Source organism: Leishmania martiniquensis, chromosome 4, assembly GCF_017916325.1.
Source record: "Leishmania martiniquensis isolate LSCM1 chromosome 4, whole genome shotgun sequence".
Taxonomy (NCBI): Eukaryota; Euglenozoa; class Kinetoplastea; order Trypanosomatida; family Trypanosomatidae; genus Leishmania; species Leishmania martiniquensis.
This window is the reverse complement of record NC_090139.1, coordinates 345,386-362,690: the sequence shown is the minus strand read 5'-3', so window position 1 is coordinate 362,690 and position 17,305 is coordinate 345,386. Positions and strand designations below refer to the sequence as shown.

The 17,305-nt window shown below is 63.7% G+C and overlaps 7 protein-coding genes across 7 annotated transcripts; all 7 read left to right on the top strand.

Annotated features, from left to right (window-relative positions):
* Window positions 1-87: 87 nt before the first annotated feature.
* On the top strand, window positions 88-759 carry LSCM1_07493 (uncharacterized protein; the record flags this gene model as incomplete). Its single annotated transcript, XM_067324861.1, has 1 exon — window positions 88-759. One exon carries the CDS (start codon window positions 88-90, stop codon window positions 757-759), a length of 672 nt encoding a protein of 223 aa, XP_067181468.1.
* Window positions 760-1,946: 1,187 nt separating this feature from the next.
* On the top strand, window positions 1,947-5,456 carry LSCM1_07492 (uncharacterized protein; the record flags this gene model as incomplete). Its single annotated transcript, XM_067324860.1, has 1 exon — window positions 1,947-5,456. The coding sequence occupies one exon, from the start codon at window positions 1,947-1,949 to the stop codon at window positions 5,454-5,456; it is 3,510 nt and encodes a 1,169-aa protein (XP_067181467.1).
* Window positions 5,457-6,380: 924 nt separating this feature from the next.
* LSCM1_07491 (uncharacterized protein) lies at window positions 6,381-7,256 on the top strand (the record flags this gene model as incomplete). Its single annotated transcript, XM_067324859.1, has 1 exon — window positions 6,381-7,256. The coding sequence occupies one exon, from the start codon at window positions 6,381-6,383 to the stop codon at window positions 7,254-7,256; it is 876 nt and encodes a 291-aa protein (XP_067181466.1).
* Window positions 7,257-7,992: 736 nt separating this feature from the next.
* LSCM1_07490 (uncharacterized protein) lies at window positions 7,993-11,745 on the top strand (the record flags this gene model as incomplete). The annotated part of the gene is made up of 1 exon (XM_067324858.1): window positions 7,993-11,745. One exon carries the CDS (start codon window positions 7,993-7,995, stop codon window positions 11,743-11,745), a length of 3,753 nt encoding a protein of 1,250 aa, XP_067181465.1.
* A 342-nt stretch (window positions 11,746-12,087) lies between these two features.
* Window positions 12,088-13,281, top strand: LSCM1_07489 (uncharacterized protein; the record flags this gene model as incomplete). Its single annotated transcript, XM_067324857.1, has 1 exon — window positions 12,088-13,281. The coding sequence occupies one exon, from the start codon at window positions 12,088-12,090 to the stop codon at window positions 13,279-13,281; it is 1,194 nt and encodes a 397-aa protein (XP_067181464.1).
* A 735-nt stretch (window positions 13,282-14,016) lies between these two features.
* On the top strand, window positions 14,017-15,519 carry LSCM1_07488 (uncharacterized protein; the record flags this gene model as incomplete). Its single annotated transcript, XM_067324856.1, has 1 exon — window positions 14,017-15,519. The coding sequence occupies one exon, from the start codon at window positions 14,017-14,019 to the stop codon at window positions 15,517-15,519; it is 1,503 nt and encodes a 500-aa protein (XP_067181463.1).
* Window positions 15,520-16,086: 567 nt separating this feature from the next.
* Window positions 16,087-16,713, top strand: LSCM1_07487 (uncharacterized protein; the record flags this gene model as incomplete). Its single annotated transcript, XM_067324855.1, has 1 exon — window positions 16,087-16,713. One exon carries the CDS (start codon window positions 16,087-16,089, stop codon window positions 16,711-16,713), a length of 627 nt encoding a protein of 208 aa, XP_067181462.1.
* Between the last annotated feature and the right edge of the window lie 592 nt (window positions 16,714-17,305).

Genomic DNA, 17,305 nt, shown 5'->3' with positions numbered 1-17,305 from the left:
GCAACGAGTTGGAGAGGGGTAACAGCTCATCTTCCTGTCTCGACGTGTTCTCTGTTGAAGCTGCACCTCGACCACTAGTCGATTCTCATGCATGACGACGACGGCCCTCCGCCGGCACGTGACGCGCATAAGCGTCCGCGTCGGTCAGCACCGCCGCGTGGGGCCAGCGGAGACGTTGGCAAGGCCTCGTCGGTCACGTCGACCGTGGTGCAGCGACGTGTAGACCCGCGCTTTGACCCGATGTTCGGACGCGCAGATGCGCGCATGTTCGAGCAGAACTACGGCTTCCTGCGCGAAGCGGAGGCAAAGGAAGAGGAGGAACGGCGCTTCCGCATTAAGTGCCTCAAGTGCATCATTCGCCGCTGCGAGTTGGAGGAGGCCGGCGAGGACCTCGACGAGTACGATTTGTCTGACCACGAGCAGGAGGTCTTCGGCGCGGACCACGCGCGCGAGCTGAGGGAGATGAAGCTCACCCCGCCTCAGCAGCTCTATGCCGAACTCGAGCAGCTGCAGAGGGCCTCGCAGTTGTACGTGTCGAAGACGCGCGACGCCTCCATTAAGGAGCGGCGATCCCGCGTTCGAAAGGAACTACTGCGGAAGGAGGTGATGGCTGTGAAATCCGGCACGAAGGCGAGGCCGTACTTCCCGAAGCGCGCAGAGGTGAAGCGTGCTGTGGCAGCAGACACATTCTCGCGCCTCAACGAGAAAGGTGGCAAAGCCGCGGTCGATCGCTACATCATTCGCAAGCGTAAAAGGTAGAAAGAGCACACACACACACTTGGGGCCGGGGAGGGAGGAAGGGAGGAGGAGAAGGAGACGAGAGGAGGTGTGGGGGTGCAGGGACAGTCGACCAAGCTGGCCACTCGAAGAGCGCTCCCTCCCTCCCTCCCTCTCTGTCCTCCTCCTCCTCCTCCGGTCTCCTTTTCGTGCCCGACCGCCACGACTCTGCTTGCGTCAAAGCGCTCAGCTCTGCCTCAGGCCGGCCTCCGCCAGGCGCCCATCTCCTCCTCCTCCCCTCTCTCTCTTTTCGCGTAAATGGCCTCTGAGGCCGGCTGTCTTGATGGAGGTCAGTGGAGGCTCACGCAGTGGAGACGGTGCGTTGAGCTCAGCCCACGCGCCTCTGTGTGCATCTGCCGGTGTGCGATTGGAGGAAGGGGGGAACTCGTGGTGGCCTCAGTGCGCAGACTCGGCATCTTCATCACAACGATGACTCAGAGAACTGCATGTGGGATGAACTTTTGAATTTCGCTATCCGGGTGGCGAGGATGGCAACGCGCGCACTGCCGCAATGCCGCTCCTTTACCCCTTTTCGCGCCTTCCTCTCTCTCTTCTGTGCGCATGGGCAGTGCTGAATCATGATTACCTGCCGCGCAAACATCTTTTGCGAGCAGCGGGCTCAGCATCACCGCCCGTGCGCAGGCCTAAGAGTACACGGACGGAGCATCTACCGAGACGCACGCGTGAGCGCAGTGAGGAAGCAGCTTTCGGTCTCTCGGAGCCCTTCCCACAGGTCGTATCGCCGCTTTCCCTCTCTATGCCCCCCCCCCGCCTTTTTCTCCTCCATCGCAGTCTTCTACTCCTCCTTCACCTCCTGCGCCGTCTGTGCCTCTGCGTGTCCCTGACTGCATCTCCGCCTCTCGTCTCTGTCGGGCGTTTGGTGCACGCCTTCTCTCTGCGTTGCGTACGCTTGCACACACACAACAAAGAGTGCGTAGAGAGAGCGCGCGCGCATACCCTCTCTCTTCCCCCTTTCGCTTCCCTTTTTTCTCCGCAGTTCGTCGATTGGCGCCTCTCAGCGCCCTGCTGGTCACACCTGTGCCTCTGCTGGCGCAAGAGGCGCACGCTCGCTTGGGTATCCATTCAACACCGCCGTTAGCCCTGCCAAACACGTGCGTGTGTAGCGTACTCTGTGAGGGGGCGGCTGCAGTCGGCGTGACGTTGTGCCAATGCAGAGCGGCGACTCTGGGAGCGCCCTGGAGGCGCCACCGACGCACACCCACCGCGGCTGGCTGGAGTGGTTCTGGCGTGCGCTGCGCGATACGGCGAACCCGAACACGATGCACACGGAGTATCTGACGCGCACCGAGCTAGAAAAACAGGCGAGCTTCGAGAGCCTGGACTACTACAAGCCCTACCCGGACATGTACGTCGAGTATCTGCGTGAGAGCCATGAAAACCGGCGGCGCCACTACACACAGGGCACTACAGCGGCCGCGTCGCTAGCGTGCGAGATGAGCGGCGCCGTTTCGCCCGAACCGGAGGGTGGCAACACCGGTGGCACGCGCTACCATGTTCGCTCCCCTCTCAGCAGCATGGCCGAGGGCTTTGCTCGACTACAGATGGACACAGCAGAGCGCCATGTTATGCTGCGGTGGCTGCTGCACGTCCTCATTGCCCTATCCGTTGGTGTCGTCGCCACAGTCGTGTCGTATGCTGTTGACATCCTCGAAAGCTATCGAGCCGAGGTGCTGTACCGTATGATGACGGGCCCGCAGCACCGCATCATCGGCCATCTTCAGGGATTCCTCTGCACAGTGCTCGGCTCTGTCTTGCTCGTGGCGATCGCAGCTGGCGTTGTCGTGTACTTTGAGCCCGCCGCGTCGGGCGGCGGCATTCCCGATGTAATGGCGTACCTCAACGGTGTTCACCTGCGCAAAGCCATGAACCTGCGCACATTCATCGCGAAGGCCATCTCGTGCATCTGCGCCGTCGCGGGTGGACTGCCCGTGGGGCTGGAGGCGCCCCTCATCCACCTCGGTGCCATCACCGGGGCGGGCGTGACACAGGGCCGCAGTCGCACGCTTGGGTTTCAAACACCGCTATTTCAGGCCTTCCGTAACAACAAGGATCGCCGCGACTTCATCACGGCGGGTGCGGCGTGTGGCGTGTCTGTGGCCTTTGGTGCCCCCATCGGCGGCCTCCTCTTCGTCATGGAGGAGGTGAGTAGCTTTTGGGACCAGAGCTCCAACGGGCAGATCTTCCTCGCCACCATGCTGTGCTTCACCTTCAGCACCATCATCAACTCCATTGTTGAGGACCGGCGGCTGCTGGGCTGGGTCTCGAACGCGGCCGCGGTTCTGTTTGAGGTGAACGTCACCATACCCCTGAACTTGGTGTCCATTATACCGTCGCTGCTCCTCGGCGGCATTATCGGCTCATTGGCTGCCTTCTTCACCAAGACAAACCTGATACTCATCAAGTGGCGACGCCGCGTGTTGCGGCCGTACCAGTTCCGCCGCTTCCTCGAGCCGGTCGTCATCAGCGCCGTCTTCTCCAGCTGCATGTACGTCCTCTCCCTCGTCTCACCCTGCGCCAAACGGTACGACATCGGCGTTGTCAACGGGACGGTGCAGCGATGGGGCACAGAGGGCGGCTGGCGCCTCTTCAACAACACATGTGCCGAGCCAAAGACCTACTCGCCCCTCGGCACACTCAACATGGCCTCCGGCAAGAACACCATTCGCCATCTCTTCTCGCGTCAGACGGCGGGGGAGTTCCCGGCGGTGACGCTCATCGTGTACTTCCTCGTCTACTTCGCCTCTGCCTGCATGACGAGCGGTACATCCGTGTCGGGCGGCCTTGTCGTGCCCAGCCTCGTGCTCGGCGCCGTCTTTGGTCGCCTGTTCGGGCTGCTCCTGTTCGAAATCGGTGCCGCGAAGGTCCCTGACGTGCCACGCGGCTACGCGTCGGCGGATGCGTGGATGGACCCCGGCGTCTTTGCCCTCATCGGCGCGGGCGCCTTCCTTGCCGGCACCTCGCGCATGTCCATGGCCATCTGCGTCATCATGGTCGAGCTCTCGGCGGAGCTGCACTACCTGCTGCCTGTCATGGTGGCCATCGTCATGTCCAAGACAACCGCTGACTGGCTGTGCGAGCCCCTCTACCACCAGATGCTCCTCATGGACAGCGTCCCCTACCTGCCGCCGAATATTGTGAAGCCTGAGTTTGAGCAGCTGACCGCTGCAGACGTCATGGCGTCGGAGGTGGTGACGCTACGGATGCGCGAGCGCACGGAGGTGGTGCTCGCCGCTCTTCGCGATAGCACACACCATGCCTTTCCCGTTGTAGAAGCCGTTCGTATCGGCGACGCCGCCGACAATGATGACGATCAGAGGGCAGCCGCCCCACCAGCAGGGCCCTCCAGCGCATCCGTGCAACGCAGGCTGGACGGCGCGAAGCGTGGGGCCGAATACCTCCACGTCTCACCCGTCGCTGAGACTGGTGCACAGCCGCCTCGCTCGGCGAAGGACGCAGCCGTGGTGGAATCTGCAGCGGCGCATTTGCGCCACAAGTTTGTCGGCCTCGTCACCCGGGAGGATCTTCAGGTTTACTTTACCCTTCCCGAGCTGCAGGAGTACGACGAGTCGACGCTGGAGGCACCGCCAACGACCAAGGTACCGCTGACAGCCAAGGACAGCGACGGCTTCGGCGGTCGCCTGGCGCCGTGCGTGGTGGCCATCCGTCATCTTACATGGACGCAGTGGATGTGGCAGAAGAGCCGTCTCTTCTTCAGAACTTCGGACCGCTACGAGTGGGTTCGCACGCATATGCCGGACGGGGTCCCGGGCGGGGCGGAGGTGGGGGCCGAGAGCGCCTCCTTCATCAGTGAGAACCGCCTGCCGCCCGTCCTCGACCTTTCACTCATCGTGAACCGCAGCCCGTGGGTAATACCGCCCTTCTTCAACCTGCAGATGGCGTACCAAACCTTCCGCATGATGGGCTTGCGACACATGGTCGTCGTCGACGGTGACACCGTGGCTGGTATGATCACTCGCAAGGACCTGCTCGCCAATTCGCTGCGGCACAAGATGAAGGAACTCAGCGCGCGGCTTGCAACGGCAGACTCGGCTGCGCCGTCACTGCCGCCGACTTACACCAAGCGGGTGAAGCTCGTTGACCAGTCGCAGCGGTCCCACAGCTATGGCGGCAGGAGCGCTATGGACGGCACCCAGTCGACTTGGGCTGGCGCAGGTGACAACAACGCCGCCGCCTTACCAGAGCTCCGCAGCACGGCGAGAGCCAACGGCTATGCCGCTGCTTCGGAGTGGAGGTCATCACCGGGGTATGTTGCCGCCCCCGCCGCCGGCGAGGCGCCAACAAGGCAGCATTGGGATCTTCCTTCGTCCGGTGCCGCTGCGGGCTGGCCGGCAGCGCCGAATGCCTCGGCCCCGTTGCCGCTGAGCGTCCTCTTTGGTGGCATCTCGCCCCCTCCGCCGGTGCACAGCGGGCTCGGTCACAGGCTCGCTGCCTCGCCCGCGCGTGCCATACCAGAGCAGCTGCCTTCTGATCCAGTCGCTGTCATGGAGGCGAGCGGCGTCCAAAGCGGGCGGAGAAGCAGCGGCGCTGGCGAGGCGATGGCGAATGGGAGTCGCACGCCCCCTGTGCCGCTGCCGCCGGTTGATGTGGCGGAGTTGTTTAACCTGGGGCCGCTGCGCTCTGCCAACGGGGCGCCGTGAGACCCACACGCACGCACACACAAATGTGCGTCTCAGAGCGCCTGTGCGCGCAGCGCTGGGGCCGTTGGAGGGAGAAATGGATGGAGAGGGGAGCGTATTTGCGCTTGTTGCTTGTGTATCGTTGCCAACGTGTGTGTGTGCGTGCGTGTGTTTGCATTGGCGTACACGCGCGTTCAGTCATCTCAGTTTTTCCTGCTTTCCTTTCTGTTGCTCCCGTGCACTTGATGATGGTGCCGGCAGATGTCGCTGAAAGCGACGGCCACGGACGACATCCACCGTAGTGATGGCGCGCGGGCCCGACGTTCAGCACTAAAAACGATTCCGCCGGCGTCTTTTGGACCCCTTACCCCTTCTCAAGCTCATCCTCACACGCCTACAGAGTGGGAATGCCGCAGAGGGAGGGGCACCAGCGCCTCCCTCCTCTCAGCCCTCGCACGCTCATAGAGAGAGGCGTGCGCGCCTTCCGACATTCTGGCGTCGCCGGCAAACGCAAGCGGCACTGACGGCCCTCATCCCGCGTGTGCCCCTGCCTGGTCTGGTCTGCGCTCCTCATGCGACGAGGACGCCTCTGCAGTATTTCTTTTTCTACATCACTCGGCTCTGCCCCCTCTCTTGATCCCCCCTCCTCATTACACACACACACACACGTACACATGCACGTAAGGGATCAGTCCGCTTGCATAGAGGGTGACAGAGAGACACACGAGTGAGTCGCACAAGCAGTTCGTACGGGCGCTCCTCCTCCGCCAGCCGATCCATCGCCCGCGTCTCTCGTTCTCCTGTCGCCGGGCCCGCTACCAGCGTATAGAGTGAATCACGAGAAGGTCGCGTCTTGTGGCTTGCCACCCTCGCGATTGCGCGGCAGGCGTGTAGGAACTTCTTCCTCCCTCCTGCCCCCCCTTCCCTCTGTGTGCCGAAGCGCGGATGCCGTCGGACGCCGAGCTGGATGCGCAGCTCACAGGGCTGCTGCGCATCATGGTGAGTCGGCTGCCGGGCAACAAGACGCTGCCGACGGCGATCGTGCAGCAGCTGCTTCGCTCCAAGTACGGTGACACGTACCCAGAGGCATACGTGGCGAGCCACGCAGTGTTTATTGGTGACACCATCACAAAGCTCACAGAGGAAAAAGAAAGGGCTGTGGCAGCGGTAGCCGCAAACGGTCACACCAGTCAAGGTAACCACGACGAGGATGAGGACAGCAGCGCATCCGACGAGGAGGACTCCGACGAGGGCGACTCCGAAGAGGATGAAGAGGAGGGTGGTACATCGGACTCCGATGAAGACTTTGATTCTGACGAAGAGGACGATGACGATGAGGAGGACGATGACGATGAAGGCACAGAGGAGCCGAAGAAAAAGAGGGCGCGTGAAGAGATGGACGAGATTGCGTGCAAAGCGCAGCAGGCGTCTGCGACATCCCCCTCGAGAGCGTCCGTGGCGGAGCGCTGCAAGGCCATGGCGGAATGCTTGCGCAAGCTGAGCTACCGCGTTCGGGCCCCCACCGCCGAGGAAAGTCTCGAGGACTACCTGCAGCGGTTTCTGATCCCCGAGTTTGCGAAGCACGGCATGGACCCAGACAAGTACAGCAAGTCGGACATGAAGCGCTACCGTATCAAGCGCGAAGTGGAACTACTGCAGCAGGACGGGGCGAGCCTCAGCCTCGACCGCCGCAGCCGTGCAGGCCGCGGCTTTGGTAACGCCCCTGTCGACAAGGAGGCTGGTGGCAGCGGCTCACAAGCCACACCGTCTCCGTCGGCGGGATCGGCACGGCCAGCGTCGATGTTCCTCGACGATGAGTAGAGGAAGTGTGTAATGGCGGAGCTCTCCTCTGGCCTGCACACGCAGCCGTCGTTTGCGCGCTCTGTCTCTCTCTCTCGAGCCCGCCGTTTACCATCTTGGCTTTCAAAGCTGCCGTAACGCTGCGCTGCCGTCGATTTGTTGTGTCTGTGTGCGCGCATGGGGGTGCGTGGCTGTGAGTGGCTTTTCGACAGCAGCGGACCGCGGATTATCCCCCCTCTGCCGTGGACGGCCTGACATTGTTTGGCTTCGCCTTGCTGCGCCCCTTTGCCTCATAGACGCTCTTACTTTTCTCATCATGAGTGACGGGCGCACAGACTCTGCCAGTGCGGGCGCGTAGCAGCGTCTTCCTAAAGAACAAAAAAGGGGGAGGGGGAGGGTTCGCCAATCCGTGCCCCCTTTCTCGCTCTCGCCGAGTTCTCGTCGCCCCCTTTCCCTCCACCCCCCCCTCACACACCCACCTCCTCTCCTCCGTCACCGCCCCTTCCCCGCCCTCTCTTGGAAACACTCGCACAGCCACACGGTCATACGCCATCAGTGGCACGTCAAGTATCTGTCAACGATTTCACGATTCACGCGGTGGCGCCGCCTCTGACTGTGCGCCGCATTCTCTGCAGATATCTGTACGTCATCCTAGTCACGCACGCACACACACGCGCACCCTTTCACTCTCATAGATGCGTGCGGCCTCCACCACCTCCATCCCGCGCCCCACCCCGCTCTCTCTTCTGTGTGCCCCATGTCGCATGGCACTGGCAAAGGCCTCGCGCACGGTCGACTCGCCCGAAGGCTTTGGGACGATAACGGACTCGCCAGCGACGATGCCGGCGACGAACTCCGCGCGGCGCTGGAAGACTCACGAGCAACGTATGCGGGCAGCCGTGAAGAGACTCAGCCACAGGCGGTGGCGTCGCCCTCGAGGCCGCCCCTCACCTCTTCGCAGCAAGGCGGCTGCGATCGCCTTCGCCCCTGCGACAGCGCGAATGCCGACTTGTGCGATACGAGGCATTCACAGGAGCTGAGGGATGACTTCTTTGCCCTCTACACGTCACAGGAAGATATGGCTTCCTCAAAGAATCGCCGCGGTGGTGGCGGCATGACCGACTCGGTCGTTGGCGGGTCTGTGACAGCCGCCGGCTCCGACGACGGCGACGATGGTGCCTCGCTCAGCGATCAGGGGGACGATGGGGGAGCCGACTGTGATAACAACGCTGACGTGGATTGCGAGGCGTGGGTGGGCCGAACAGATGGCCATCACGCGCAGCAGTCGCAGTACGTGCCGGAGAGCACCGAGGACATGGAGGAGGAAGACGGCATCGCCGACGCCACTGAGTCGCCATTTGCATCGGCGCAGCCCGCGAACGACTTTCGAACGGAAGCTCAGCAGCCGCCAAGCCTCTCGGACACCACGGCCGCAGCAGAGAAGCAACAGCTGCCAGCGTACTGGCCCCACCCTCACCCGCCTCCCTTCTCCGCACTCCCGCAGCCGAGTCAGACGCGCGTGACTTTCCACACGCAACGCTACGGCGCCTTCATCAAGGCGTACCTCGGCCTCTCCGACGCGGAGGTGGAGCAGGCACAGCGGCGCGGCCGGGGCATCTGCATGATTGGGGTTCGCAAGGCGCCTTCATCGAGCTCGCACTTCGGCTCATGCGCCTCGTACGCTATCCCGTTCCCCGCGCCCGCGCCCGCATCCGGATCAGCGGCGGCGGCGGTGCCAGGCTACACCCACCAGCCCGCGCATCATCGTCGCTTGCATCATGGCTTTGGCGAGCCAGTGAGAGTGCAGCGGGCATTTCTGCGTCACTCTGTGCTGGCGGTGGAGGGCGACGCCGTCTTCAGCGAACTCATTGACAGGGCAGAGGTGCTGTACGCCGTCGAGCAGCACCGGCTCGACACGGCGTGGAAGGTTTGCGCACAGGACACCGGCGCTGGCAGGAAAGACGCAGCGGCAGTGGCCGCAGGCGTGGCGCCCGGTTCACCAGCACAACCTCTGCTGTACCCTCAGTTTCGTAAACTGCCACGAGTGCCGGAGCCGTATCTGCGTCCCAATGCGCGCTGCATCGCGCTCCACTACGGTTTACCAGACAGAGCAGCGCCTGATGGTAGCGAAGGCAGCACCGGAAGGTCGCCCGCGGGCGCGACGGACGTGAGGTTGGAGGGAGACGAAACTAAAGCGAGGGAGCCACCCACGTGCCGGGCGTCTGACGCACCAGCGAGTCGGAACCTGTACCCCCGCGCGTCGCTGATGGCGGTGGTGTGCACCACCCGGCTGGAAGAGGGGGAGGAAATTTATGTGTCGCTGGAGTCGTACTACCGCTGCTTGGACGAGCCCTCATGGTACCGGCGCTGCTACAGCGAGTTGAACAAGAGGTTTGGGTGCGCTGATAGCGCCGCGACGCCGTGCACTGTGGCGGAGGGCGGCAGGGGCTCGGCAAACGCCTCCGCTCGCCAAAACGACCTGGTCGGTGATTTGTACACGGGGGTCAAGCGGTTTCCTGCGTGGCCAGCCGACCTGGCCTACTACCACGGCGTGGGGAGGCGGCATGCGAGCCATGTCGCGGAGGCCGCCTTCCCCTTCACGCTGGTCACCCTCGGCCCGGCGCCAGAGTTGGGAGACGACCAGAAAGGCGTCGCGGCCTCCGCCTGGCTGCCCTACGGCACCTGTCTCCTGTACTGCGGCCCATCGGTGGCGACGCGCAAGGTGGAGCGGCTCGTGAGCGAGCGAGCGCTGCGCGGTGACACCAGCGCGCTCGACCACACCACCGCTGCCAACCACAGCGCATCGGCGCACCGCGGGGTGGAGGAGGACGAGGATTGGTCCATCGTGACGGACGACACGTACGCTCTGGGGCTCGGACGCCACGGCGTCTGCTTTGGGCAGGGCCTGACGCGCTACATCAACCACCGCTACAACACGTCCCGCTTTGGCAACGTGGAGCTGTGCTCGGTGATACTGTCCGTACCAAGTGAGTTTGCGGGGGCCCCTGAGGCAGCGGCCGTGCCAGCGCCGGCGGGTGGCCCGGAGATGCCTGCAGGCGCGAGTGAGAGGCTGCCGCCGAAGTCCGCCAACCACAGCGCATCGCCGCCGCTGACACTCGAAGAGCGCACAAAGGCGGCGCGTGCGGCGACAGCAAAGCGGACATGCCGCCGGCGCCGCGCGCACAGGGCCAAAAAAGAGGTCACACGCACCGTCGCTGAGGCCGACGGTGCGGCGGCCGCCGTCCCTGTCCCGAAGGAGGACGACGGCCTCGCCGCCCTCTATGCGAAGCCCAAGCGACGCCCGCCGCGCCGCCGTGCGCAGTGCTTCTTTCTGGAAGAGCGCAGCTTCTTCGTGACCGTTCCCTTTTTTTTGGTCACCACAGATGTCCCGCCCGGCACGCCGCTGCTGGCGTGGACCTACGGCGAGGACTACGACGCCAAGCTGGAGCGACAGGCCGTCGCCGAAGGCCACCTTGTACCCTACGCTGATGCGGCGCTGCTCAACCGCCGTCTTGCAGCGGCATCAACAGCTGCCACCTCCGTACCGTCACCTGCTGCGGGCTGCCGATTCCAACGCTACAGCGGCGATTACCGCTTTGCAGTCGGTGTGGGCGATGTCGTTTGGCGCCGGCGGCCCGCGCGCTTTGGGTCGGCACCCGGCCCTGGCGGCTGCGACATCACTGATGTGTACGTGCCTCCGCCGGAAGATGACCTTTTCGTCGTTGTGCAGACGCTGCGATCGACTACCGAGCGGGTCCTTCTGCGGCCGCTGCAGCGCATATTCCTGACGAGTCGCCAGCTTGGCACCCTCTTGAGGGAGCAGCATCTCGACGACTACGTATCCCCGCACAGCGCGAGTACCGCGCGGCCAGGCCCGCAGAAGGGGTCGCGGCCAGTCGGTCGCCCGCCGTCAGCGAACTCGAAGCGGCAACGGGCGGCGGCGCTGGCCTACGAGTGGGCGGCGCACTGGGCGGTGTTCCGGCTGACGGACATGAGCGCTCTAGCGCCCGCACCCTTCGCTGCGGCGTCACCCTGCTTCACACCGCGCACCCTCTCCCGCTACGAGGAGGCACTGCGGACGTGCGTGGTGGCGACGATCGACTCAGTCGGACTGCTGCTCATGGATATCGACTATAGCACTGTGCACCGCACCCGAGACACCACCGGCAAGGCAGGCAGCACCGGGGCGGCGGAGCGTATCACGGACATCTTGCAGGGCGCGACAGCCCAAGCGTCGCCGAATGGCAGCCGTGGGCCCAACGCGAAGCAAAGCGCCGGCCGCGGCGCCGAAGGCGAGGCGCAGCGTCTTATCCTGGTGAACCTCGATGACCTGCGTCACGCCACGTCTCTGGTGCGGACGTCGCCCGAACGGGCGGCAGCCGTGCCGGCGCTGTGCAACGGTCTGCTGTGGCCGCTGTACTGCATGTCGTCAAAACCGCGCGCGGCCGCGGGCGTGACGGTAGGGGCGTCAGAGCGTGTCCTTCACACGCGCCCTGGCAGTCGCGTATGACCGTGCGCGTGGAAGGGTTGGCCGCTGTCGGCCCCCTTCTCTGCTCTGTCGAGCCCGACATAATCAACGCAGACACCATGGCGTCGTTGAGGGGTGCTTGGTGAGCTAGGCTCGTCTCGTCACGGCCGCCCTTTACTCACCCTGCGCACTTTCATGCGAATACCTGGCCTCACCCCTTGACGCACGTGTGCGTGGGTTGTGTGCCAGCTACCCCTGGGCCCAGTGGGGGCAGCCATTGCCTCTCCTGCTGTATCGATCATCCCCACTACACCCCCCACCTTCCTTCACCCCTGCCGCCACCTCTCTGTATTCCCCCCTTCGCGCCGCCCGCTGAAACCAAGAATGGCCTCGACCGTTCCGTGGTACTGCCGCGACGGCGTCCACGGCGACCTTGCCAAGGAGGTGAATGTCGACGGCACCGCCGTCTACCGCACTCGGGGGCGGTTGTGCGACTGCACGCCTCCGCCACTGTGCTCGCTGTCCTCGTCGAGGGCGCACCCATGCCCGCATCCACCACCGCGACGACGACGGTCTGGCGCACCCCTGCTTGCCGAACCGCTCCGAAAAAGCGTGCGGGGTCGCGGCTTTGGCATCGATCGTGTATACATGTCGCCGTCGTCGCGGGATGTCCATGCGTGGTTGTCCGCGTCTGCACTGCCTGAGCCCTCGGATGCGGTGCATGGAGCACGCCTCTATGCCGTGGTGCCCCCGCTCGCGTTGGACAGCGCCGTTGGTGACCTCTATGCGGGCTATGTATCATCCACGCCGTGCGATGCCGCGGCAGCTTTGCCGTCCATCCCCGTCATTCGTCCTCGGGCTGATCTGGCCGAGGCATCGCCCTCCACAGCGGTGAGCGACCCTCTCTCTGCCGACACAACAATTGCCGGCGTGGGTAGATCCGCTGATGCGCTGCCGGTACACATGCTGCCTGTGCCACCACCGGCGCCCTCGTCCGCCGCGGCTGGTACTGCTCCCTCGCCGCCGTGCGCCGCTGAAAGCAATGCGGTAGATCGACCAAGCGGCATCGTGCACTGCCCCGCGTGCGGCCAACGTTCCACGGCGGCCGCCTCAAGCACGTCAGAGGCGGTGCAGCAGCCGTCGGCCGCCACCGAGAGTCACATGGCTACGGCTCCCGCAAAGAGCGAGGCAGGTGGCAGGGACACACTGTCGCCTCCGACTGCAGGCTCGACTACCGTTGACCCCGCAGGGCCAACGGCAACAGTGGCACCACCATCGGCGCCGAACGCCGCTGAGGCTGTGCCTCCCGATCTTCACGTTGCACAGGATATGCGGGCTGTGGATGAGGTGATATCGCACTTACTGCTCAATGCGGTCGAAAACGGCGGGAGACTGCGGCCACCGTGCGGGCTGCCGCACTGTCGCCTGTGTGACCCGTCTACAGCTGCCACAGCGGCGCTGTCCATCAGCCCCTCGTCTTCGACGCTCCCTCCGCGGCCTTGCGGATGTTGGGGAGCAGCACCAGTGATGTGCGGCAGCCCCGCTGTGGCGATCATCCATCATCACTATGCCAAGTAAGGCACCGCGCTCCCTTTTCATGCAGGAGTGCGCTGAAGGCATCCCCGTCCCCCTCCCTCTCTCTGTCCCTCTCGCCACGATGTCGCTGGTGGATTGCGACTCGGCCGGTTTTCTTTGTTGTGCGTGCCTGAGGAACGCGGGGAGGGGAGCAGAGAAGGACGAAGACGGGTGGTGGGTGGGGAAGCGCCTGTGAGACGGAGTGGGTGCGTCTTGTCCTCCCTTCAGCCGCCTCCGCTTTCGTAGACTGCCGTACGCGACTTGAGCTTTTTTTTACTCTTGTGAGGAGGTTCGCAAGACGGCGCTATCCTCCTCCTCTCCCCCTCCCCCTTACCTCCAGCATATACTCCGCTGGCGCACCGCCGCTTCTACCAGGTCGGCAACGCACGATCCGCGTTACATCTTCTCTTGGCCGAGGGGCCGAATTTGCCTCACAGGCACCGACTGGCGCGCCCTCTGCGTCTGAAGGCAGCAGAAATGGAGACGACCCTTGCAAGCTGCACATGGCGTGCAGGGGCCGTGCCGTCTTCTTCGCGGGCACAGCCCATCTGATGCCTGCGTTGCAATGGAGATCTCATGAAGTGTCCTCCCCTTCCCCCACTTCACACACACACACACACTGGCAAGACAGACAGTAGCAAGAAAGACAGAGACCAGAAGGAATTCACCCGTCTACAGTGGTCAAAGGCGTAAGCCCGTAGGTGGACACGCGCACAAAGGACTCGCCACCCTCTCGCGATGCCTGCAGTGGCGTCACGCAACTACCGGGCCTCGTGGGAGATCCCTTACGACTTCCACCCCCGCATCCGCGCACACCCCGGGTCAAAAAGCGTCGTGCGGGCTTACATGGATGGGTCGTTGCCGACGTTGACCGCGACAGACGCCGCGACGGCACCAAGGCATCAGCGGGCGAATCGCCTGTTGCGGCACTACTGTCCTAGCCCATGTGTGCCGGACGTAGCGCCTACGGTCTCGGCGCCGGAGGCTGACCAGGGCGCCGCACAGGTAACGACAAGAGTCATGGCCGCCTCCTCTCTAGCATCTGCCCCCGTTGCGCCGCAGAAGCCGCAATGTCCCCCGCCGCTTCAGCGGCGGCAGCGGGTGAAGCGCATGGGGCGTCGCACAGGGCAGACCGCGCCCGAGGCTTCCTTGGCGGCGATTCCGCTGCAGCACGCATCTGCGCAGGCGGGCAGTGAGGAGCAGAACATCACCACTCAGAGCGCGGGCTCGAGCCAGGCATGCTCTCCTCCCATACCGCTTTCCACCAACTGTGACGTACCACAGCGGCCCACCAGTGCAGTAGTGGGGATGAATGGATGTTTGCCATCGAGCGACTCTATCGAGCACTGTAGACCGCGCACTGGCGCGCTACTGCTCAGCCAGTCGCCGGTCACTGCCTCGACGCGCGCAGCCACCGCAGCTGTCGCAGCTTCAGCCCACACCGGCTATCGACACCGAACGAAGCCCGACTACTCCCTTCAGCCCTCTTACGCCGCCTATAGGGCACAGTGGTGGCGGCGCCCGGTGCCAACTATTCGCGCGGCTGATCAGTATCGCAGCCCGCCAGCGCCGCGGGAGTACCGCCTGAATGGGCGGCAGGTTCGACGCGGATGCCGTGAGGACTTCTTAGAGGCGCTACGCAGCTGCATGGCTGGCAGCGGCTACGAGGTGGTCCCCCGCCGCGTCATGGATGCCTTTGCGAGCACTCGAGACGCTCGCAGCTTTGACCCGTCGCTGCACAACTACAATGTCATGGTCACCAATGCCTTCCACGAGAGCGTGGAGGAGCGAGCGGCTCGGCTGCAGGTAAAGGAAAATCGCATGTGGCAGCGAATGATTCTGAGCGTGGCCCCACTCGCGGTTGCCCATCAGCACGTTGTGGATGTCGGCGGGGTCTCGGTACTGGACAGTGGGCACGTCAGCTCACCGATTTTCATCTCCGCTGTTCCAGAAGCGGTGAACGCCTACGTGGGAAACGCAGATGGCAGCGTGGCGGAAGGCGACGAGGCTACGGCGGTGATTGTGCGACCCTTCTCCGACGAGCTCCTGGGCGACTCGGAGGCGCTTCGGGCGGCAGAGGCGCAACGACGGTGGCCCAAAGGCCGCGAGTGGGACCGTCAAGCCGCCATCCAACGTGCGATAGGCGCCACGGCGCAGGAGGCCATTATCGACCTCGGCATCGATCCGCGGTATCGGCACCCTGGTGAACGTCCTGGCCGCCGCAGCTACTGGCCGGCGTAGACGAGGGTGTATGATGTGCGATAGCCCAACACGCGAGCAGCCTCGTGGAGGTGCCACTCTGTGATGGAGCGGCTCCCATCTGTATTTGCTTCCTTCGCCCAATGTTCTCTTCAATGAGGTCCATCAGCACTTGCTCGCTCTCGTCGACACCGCACTGATGTCGCCAACATGAGAAAGCGCGGAGAGGGTTGGGTGGTGCTCTCCCCTTCGCTGTGCCTGCGCTGCACGTGTGCCTTCGCCGTTGAGTCACACGCACGCCGACATCTTCAACAGAGGTGTAGGCAAGGCAACGACAACAGAGGCGCGATGATGGGTGAAGGAAGCGGTGCCCGCACCCCTTCTCTCCTACCAACTCGCCCTGTGTTGGCGCTTTCATTTTCTTTTTTTTTTTGCTCTCTCTGGGCACCGTAGCCAAGCGCATGCCCTCAATCATCACCTGCCGTCTCCTCCTCTCTTGACCTGTCCCTCCCCCCTTCCCCTCTCTCCCCTCTATGCACCTTACGTGCGCCTCAGGTCATCCCCACCCCTGCAAGAAGACCTCACCCTCTTACGTGTATTACACGCATCATGATTGACGCAGCCCAGGGAGAACAAGGCACAGCACCCCTGAAGGTGTTCTTCATCCTTGGCGGGCCCGGATCTGGTAAGGGGACGAACTGCGCGCGGCTTGTAGAAGACTTTGGCTACATCCACTTCAGTGCCGGCGAGCTGCTGCGCGAGGCGGCGCGCTCTGGCAACAGTGAAGTGGCCAAGAAGATCAGCGACATCATTCGCTCTGGCAACATCGTGCCAAGCGAGATCACGGTGGAGCTCCTTCGACAGGCCATCGCGGACCACCCGAGCTCCGTCGGCTATGTGATCGACGGCTTTCCGCGCAAGCAGGACCAGGCGCGCATGTTTGAGGATGGCATCGCTAAGGCCACTAGCATCCTCTACTACGACTGCAGCGAGGCTACCATGGAGAGCCGTCTGCTCTCGCGCGGCGCCAACGCCGGTGAGAAGCGCGACGACGACGACGCAGAGACGATCCGGCACCGCTTCCGCGTCAACGTTCAGGAGTGCATGCCGGTTGTGGAGGCCTACAAGGCGAATGGTCGCTGCCACGTCATTGATGCGAACCGCGACCGCGACACGGTCTACGCCGAGACCAAGCAAATATTCCTCGAGATGGGTGAGAAACCGTTGAAGGCGTAAGTGGATGAAGAGAGGGACGGAGCGGAGCGGAGCGCGGGGCGCACAAGCGACACAGGCGAAGCGGCACCGACTCAGACACGCGCGTGCATGTGTGCGGGTCTTCGTGGTGCTGCATTACCCTCACCACTCCACATCTAAATCTCTCCCTCTTTCTCTCACTCTCTCTGTCATGCTGTGGCCTTTATGCTAAGCAGATACTCTGTACACGCAAGCCGGATCAGCGCTTCGTTGCCTCAACAGTGTCACTCATACGCATACGCGTACTTCGCGCACCTCCCCCTTCCCCGGCCGTTGCGCTGCGTCCTTCAGAAGCACTCAGAAAAGAAAAGCACCAACTGAGAGAGTCCTTCAGGTGCAACTCCGCCGGACATCACTGCCTCTCCCCGCCTCCGTGCCAACCCACCCACCCACCCTAGCATTAGTCAGTCGTCATCACCGTCACCGCTATGATTGATAACGGCGTCGGTGGTGCCCGCGCGTGATTGCGTGCACGCATTGATGCTCCGTGCAGGTGTTTGCCGTTGGGGGGCCATCATTGCTGTTTCGCGCTCACTATCCTCTCCCTCGTCGCCCCTTCCTCTGCATCGTCACC